Here is a 7,549-nt window from a genome sequence, read left to right as displayed (position 1 = left end):
CGGAAGAGAACCGGCAGGGCTCTTATCCCCATATCCCCCCACCTGTCAGCATCTGCAGGCACATGCTGTGCTTCTGGCCTGTGCATTTCCGGAGGAAACTTCTGCCACAGAGATTTACATGCTCCACTCTAAAGGCAAGCCCCCAACCTGTGCACTGGACCCGATCCACCTTTGCTACTCAAGGACATCCCACCAGTACTTCTTCCCGCTCCACTAGACCATTCCTACCAGCTTACAAACATGCTGGCATTTTTCCCACTTAAAGAAAAACACAAAAAACCCTTTTATTGACTCCATTTTCCCCGTCAGCTATCACCCCCTTTCCTCGCTTCCCACTGCAATAACATTCTTTTTAAAAGTTGCCAATACCTGCAGCCTCCGGTTCCTCTCCCCCATTTCTCTCTTTAGCCACTTCAGTCAGGCTTTCATTTCCAACAGGCTGCCCCTGACAAGGTCATCAGTGGCCTCCATGTTGCTAAACCGAATGGTCAGCTCATTCCCAGTCATTCTATCTGATCCATCAACAGAGTCTGGCGTTGCTGATCACTCCCTCCTCCCTGTCGCACTTCCTGGAGCTCCCTGGGCACCTCCTTCACTTGTTGCCCTTTCTCTCTCTCCTCTGCTGGCCCCTTCCTCCTCCCAGACCTCTTAATATCTGACTGACCCAGGCTCAGTCGCTGGTCCTCTCCTCTTCTCCGTCTAAACTCACTCCTTAGTCCCATGGCTTTAAGCACCATCTATAAATACGCATCACCACTTACTTTTGTAAAAAGAAACACAGGAAAGATATACCAGAAACTAACAAGATTGATTACCTACATGGGTTGGGTGGGAAGGGATGAGGGGGAGTGATGCTTCTCTGAGAACACCTTTGCGTAGTTTTGACTTTTGAGCCATGTTAATATTGTACATACTAAAAAATGATGATAATAAAATCAACCAGGATGAGGAAAAACTCTGAAATGGAAACAAATAAAAACAAGTGTATTTCAAATGAATAATATAACCATATTGAAGGGGGATGGGTAGGAATGAATTAACCCAAGTAACTTTTGAGCACAGTATTTAGACTGTGTGTGACCCCTCAAACTAAAGATAAAACACACTGTAAACAAATACTGAGCTCTTATTACCAGGTTTGTTTTTCACAACAGTATGGCTTAGCAACTCTGAAATTACTCTAGGATTAGGCAAATAAATCAATATATTGATGAGAATGGGAGCCAGGTTTCTCACAATCAGAGAAGAGAGTTATAGATATGGAAAGGAGAAAGACTAGAGTGAACCCAGTGGTGTTGGAGAGATCAGAATTCATGGTTTTTGAAGACAGACAGACAGGAAGAAAGAAGAAAGAAAGGAAGGAAGAAACAGCCATGTGTATAGGATTATGGGTGTGTATATACACATATGATAATGATATCTGGTAGTAATGAACACACCTGACACTGAATGCCCCTTGGAAAAATGTATGACTCCAGAGCTGCATCTAAGAAACTACAGGATAAGCTTGGGAAGATCTTGTTTGCCAGTAGGTAAAGAAGTGCTCACATAATGATAGGCACAAGTTAAAGAACATAAGAGCTAGTTCGAAGGGGCTCCTACTGGCCAAATCTAGGACAATTTGAATAACAAAACAAATAATAAAAGTAAGGAATTGTAGTCCAGCAAATGAACTGGCAATCCATGAAACTATACGGATATAAATAAATTGGGGAGGTAAAACTCTTCCTTATAGAAGAATGCCAATGAATGTAGAAGGAATAATGGAATTAGAAAATAACCATTTGATAAACATCGTGATGATAATTGATTCAGGCAAGCATCATCAACAGATAATAAAACTAGGGGGTAAAAGTTTGATGAGGAATAAAATATATACATAGTCTCAAATTATCCCCTCAAAATAGTCATTCATTACAGAGGTGAAAATAGTTATTTTACAGTGGTAAAACTGTAAACTGACAGATAACACCTTAACCAAGTGACCAAAGTGGTGTATATTATCAGTAACAGTACAAAGCAACATCAAGTGCCTATTGATATGATGATGCCCTAGCTCTTTCCTCAGCCAGAACACTCTTCCCTCAGATACCCTGTTGGGTAACTCACATCACTGAGATCTTACTCATGTGTCACCTTTTCAATGAGAACGACCCTGACCACTCTTTTTAATACTGCAACTTGCCTCCACTCCACTCATTCCACTTATCTTACTCTACATTTTATTTTTTTATAGCACTTACTAGTTTTATAATTTTCTTCTCTTTTACGTTTATGGCTAACCCCACCCTACCCCCTACCCCCATTCACAAGAGTGTAAACATCACAGGAGCGGGGATCTATTTTGTTCACTGATGGATCCTAAGAGCCTAGAAGAATTCCTGGCACCTAGTAGGTGCTAAATTAATATTCATTAAATGCTAAAGGAAGCAAAGTGCTAGGCTATTAAGAGTAAGTACTACCTTGACCACACCTGGGATCAGAGGTAACTTCAGAATTTCTATAGAGAAGGGTCTGAGATGGCAATTATTTTGGAAAGTGGGCGAGAGGGTATTGTCTTGAGCCATGTCCGAACAGCAAGCACACTGCACTCAGACAGTATATCTACCTGGAGTGGTTGGAGAGGGGCTGATGAAGAGTAGGGAGGTTAATGTTCCACTCCCGCAGCCCGCCCCAACCTGAACTACTGTGTGTAACCCCCAGGCAGCTTTCACACTGATACACAGCTCCTGTCACACAAAAGCCACTTCTACTCTTGAAATAGTACGTTTTAACTCCCTGTTCCTAAGACATAATTTGAAAGTAGGCTTTTACCTGCACAGTTGACCATATATACTTCCATTTCACTTGGGATTTTTGATTGTAGCAGTAACAGTCTGACTGAGACGTTTTAATTAAATCCATTTCCTTCAAAGCTTTACATCTTGGAACTGAGAAACAGAAAAAAGAATGTATTTCCTAAATGTGTAATTGCTCAGAATCTTATCTTCTTTCTTTTTTATTCACAGGGTTAATGACGGCTGTTTTTGTAGTCTATGGCCAGTAAATTCTACATGGTAATTATAGTCCTTCAGTCTTCCCAATCTAGCAGGAGGCAGACAAAGATTACAGTCCAGTACCAATACTCTTATGACAGATGGAGGGACTGCAAGAGCACGGAGAATAGGCACTTCTTCAATCTTGAAGCAGAGGGCAAGGATTGAGGCAGGCTTCCCAGAGAGGAGGAAACGTGGGTGGAGCACTGAAGCACAGTCAGAGGCAACGAGACAGAAGTCAGAGGGTGGGGTGACAAATCTGTACAGAACCATGGAGATGAGGGAAATCACGGAAGTGCTTCGGCCATTCACGAGGACGGAGTGTGGGGAATACACAGGACATTTCAACACCTGCAGCCAGAGAGCTAGGTGGTTTCTGTTACACTGAGGAGTGTGGACTTCCTGCAGAAAGCAGACGAGGACGGAGTGTAGGGAATACACAGGACATTTCAACACCTGCAGCCAGAGAGCTAGGTGGTTTCTGTTACACTGAGGAGTGTGGACTTCCTGCAGAAAGCAGAGCATTGAAGGATTTTAGGTAAGTGTCAAAGTCTCGGCAAGACACTGTTGACATTCCAAAGGGTTTAACTGAGAAGAGTTCAGTGAAGATGCAGGCAGGGTTAAGGTATTAACAAGGAACCGTGAAGTTCCCAGGCACCAACAAGAGCAGAAAGCCTTCAACATCCCTAGGCCTGAAATGGCAAAGGGAGGACCCGTTGTTACTGGAGCCAAGAGGACAGTAGTCTAAGGGAATGCAAGCCCTGCCAGAGCTTCAGGGGGTGCTCTCTCCCGCCCTTCTGACAGTGCCTCTCATCTGCCAAACCCAATCGGAAGCCAGAGGGCAAAGAAGCCCACAGAGGCCAGCTTCCAGGAACTGAGCAGGGGAGAGCAAGGCACAGAATGGACCTGTGGGAACAGAGAACACAGTCATGTCTCAGAAAGAACATTCTGTAGGCCACGCGAAATGTTAGAGAGGAAGAAGACCGAAAGCAGAAGAACTGTGGAGGCTCCCGAAGCAGTCTAAACAAGAAACTAAGGAGGCAGGAGAAAGAACAGATGTAAGAGCACCTAGGAAGTGGAATCAACAGACTCAGAGATTCAGAAATGACCTGATGGTTCTGGTGAGTGGGATGAGGAATACTAGAGACGAAGCAAAAAAAGGGGAAGAGTTCAATTTTAGAAGTACTGAGTCTTGGTTGGTGGGGCCAGGTGAAGATGGATAGGTCTGTAGCACAGGAGAAGCTTGGCTGGAGACAGATGTAGTACATACATGTGTGTGTGTTCTGTGTAATACACAAAAAATATTTTATATATAGTATGTAATATATAATACAATATAACACAGTGTAACAGAGAGAGAGAGAAGACAGGTGCAGCATTACAGATGGTAAATGTAGTAAATGCCACAAGAAAGTTATGAAGTAATGGGGTTCATTTTTTTCTGAGGCTGCTGCTATATTTGAATTTAAAATGAAGTGAGATGAAAGTCACAGATGCTTCTGGACCCAGGATAGGGTATCACCACTACGTCTGTCAAATATGAAACAGCAACAGGGAATGTTTACACACACATCGAGAAACAGGCCTTATGCCCCAACCCTCACTCCTCTAAGGAGAGTGTGATCAGCTGTTTCTCCAGAAAAACCTGAAATGAAGCTAGAACAACCTGCTACACCAAAGTTGGGGAAGGATCGGGTAACCAGTAATAACAACTCGACAATTATATCCATTTAGGGAGTAACACTAAGTAAGTCCAGATAGGTCCTGGTCCTGCCTAGAAACACCTTAGCATTAAGCTGGAGAAAAGTGAAGAAACAGACACTGTGAATGCCCATCACCTCTGAAAATACAACTGCATAAAAGTCAAGGTTCTCAGGTGGCTGCACAAAGCAGGGAAGTTACACGAGGATCCAGTACCCTCCACTGTGATGCTGTGAAACCATTTAATCTTTACTCTTAACATTGTCATGCATATGTTTTTAAATATACCAAGAAATTTGCAGAGTTTGAGAGTATGAGATGCAAATATAAGAATCCAGGTTAAGAGGCAGATCTCAAAAAGGCACGAGAAGGGAGCTCTAGAGGCTCTCTTTTAAATATAAGATACAAAAATTAAAAATGCATTCTTTCATGGTCTGTTTATACACAAAGGCAAAGGAGAATGCAGACCAGTGTTAACAACACACACAAAGCAACAGATGCTGAGGAGCCTTCTTGGGTGTATCTGAGACACAAATGACTCCTGGCCACGGGCCGCACAGGGGACAGGGCCCTCCCGGGACCCCAAGGGGCTGCAGCTGGCAGTATGAAGGATGCGTGTCCAAGGAGGCAGTGCGGACCCTGGAAGAGCCTGAGCGACTGCGATGATAACACACCACGCACGTTAAAAGCCCTCAGCTAGTGACCACAGGGACGGCTCCAGACTCGCCTTCTGGTATCCCATGTTCTGCCTTCCGCAGTCCCCTGTGGGCTCTCTAGGCAGGAATAGGGTGAAATCAGGCGGCTGGAATTGAGAACCTTATGCTGGGAGTCCCCAGTGGAAGAGGGGATTCCTACCTATCGTCAGGAAGGGAGCACACTCTGGGGCTGGGGTCAGGTGAAGAGTGTGAGGTCTATGGTCTGCAGACCCCAGTAGCCCAGACCATCATGAGAACGTTAACTGCAGCCCGTTCTTTCTTCAGGGTTACTCCTAACACCATACCCGTGCTCACTAGGGGCTTTTCTTGTGGTCTTCCCAGGGTCCCTCCGGGCATCCCCTCTCCTAGAGAGCGTTCCACCACTTCAAGGGCTGAGTCAATTCCCCTAAGTACACGAACTACCCTCTTGTTAGTGGTCTGAGGAAAAAACCCTTTGGAGACTGAGCTTTGCAAGCAAACGCTGCCTTTGTGAGGTTTTTTTTCTTTCCATTTTGGTCCTAAGACTGTCTCCTAAATCATTTGATATCTGTAACTCTTCAGATAAGAGCAAGATGACGCAATTTGGGTAGAGTGCAATAGCTTGAATTTAGTAGTAAATGCTTCTCTGCTGTCCAGGCCGCAGTCTTCTTGCACTTGGGTTACTATAAGGGACTTCTAGCTGGTCTGCTTCCAGAATCGCCCCTACGATGCCCCCCTACAACCTATTCTCTAATCAGTACAGGGACCTTTTAGAAACATCAACCAGAGCACAGCATTTACATGCTCAAAACCCTCCAATGACTTCTCATGCTCCTTCGGATAGATAACATATGTATTTACTCAAAATTCACCTTCTCAGGAAAGCCTTCTCTGACCCCACTCTCTAAAATGGCACACTCCTACCCCTTTTACCCACTTTCTTCTTACTCTGCTTTATTCTGTTGCGGTCCGGGAGCTACACGCCTGGAGTCAAGTTCCCCGGTAAATGCGACCCGTGTCCCAACCAAGGACACCCGAGAATCACCAACACCAAGTAGAAAGATTAGCGAAGGATTTATATCCCCGGTAAATGCGACCCGTGTCCCAACCAAGGACACCCGAGAATCACCAACACCAAGTAGAAAGATTAGCAAAGGATTTATACAAGTACAAGTATAGAAGCTTACACAAACTGTCCGGACAGGGTCCCACTCGGAGAGAAGTGAGTGAGACCCCGACTAACAGTCGGGCGAGGCCTTTATACCCTTCACAGGGCGGGAAGTCCCCAAGGCGGGAGGGAGCTGTTTAATTTTGAATCAGCCAATCAGGAACCCGGTTCTTCCCGCCCCAAGCAAGCAAGTTTCTTACAGAAGCCAAAATGTGCTGTTAGCCCTGAAGCTGTTCTTCTGTTTCTTTCGTCACAATTCTCTTCATATTATATATGTATTTTTTAGTTTATACTCTCTTTCCATGAAGTTAGGGACATGGCATGTTCATTACTGTATGTGTAGCATTTAAATATTTGTCTTTCATGTGTGTGTTGTAATTCGAGAGGATTGGTAGGTTATTTGGGCGTGCATAGCCAACCCAGTGAAAGCCTGGCCAATCTTTATAAAAGGCTGGCCAGTGCCAGAACCGTAAAAGGGGGTGCACTCTGCTCTTCCCCTTAAAGCAACCTAATGCTGGACACCTGTCCAGCCTGTGCCATTGCCATCCCACCCACAGAACCTGCAGGCTACACCTCCACCTTACCCTACCCGATCATCAATGTACCCTTAGAGGGTGGAGAGCTGTAACCCTTAATATCCCTTGGGCTGAGAACCCTCTTCTTTCTCCTCACCAGGTAGAAGAGGGCAGAGGGAAGCAGGAGGTGGCGATCAGCGTGTTTTTGTTGTACTCTATATGGTACATCAGTGTACTCTGTGTAAAGACCTCCCAGTTAGAAGAAAAGAACTTGCTCTGATTTCACCTTGGTCTTCAACCAGATTAAGGAAAGTACAGATAGGGGTGCGTTGCCCTGATTCTTGATACTTAAGAGAAACACTACTAAAAGCATGTTGCAAATGGCGTCTCCCCTGGAATTCTCCAGAGCGGCCTCTGGCTTTTTTTTTTTTTTTTTTTTTTTTTTTTTGCGTTTTT

The 7,549-nt window shown here is 44.7% G+C and overlaps 1 protein-coding gene across 1 annotated transcript in view; it reads right to left on the bottom strand.

Moving 5' to 3' along the window:
- NEMP2 (nuclear envelope integral membrane protein 2) overlaps positions 1-7,549 on the bottom strand; it is a 27,974-nt gene that overhangs the window by 10,356 nt on the left and 10,069 nt on the right. The window contains exon 2 of the mRNA XM_007464966.1: positions 2,815-2,930. Within this exon, the coding sequence (XP_007465028.1) occupies positions 2,815-2,930 (116 nt within the window). The remainder of the gene's footprint in view (positions 1-2,814; positions 2,931-7,549) is intronic.

Source organism: Lipotes vexillifer, unplaced genomic scaffold (assembly GCF_000442215.2).
Source record: "Lipotes vexillifer unplaced genomic scaffold, Lipotes_vexillifer_v1.1 scaffold903, whole genome shotgun sequence".
Classification (NCBI taxonomy): domain Eukaryota; kingdom Metazoa; phylum Chordata; class Mammalia; order Artiodactyla; family Lipotidae; genus Lipotes; species Lipotes vexillifer.
Note: the sequence above shows the minus strand (reverse complement) of the source record. Positions and strands in the feature narration are given on the sequence as shown.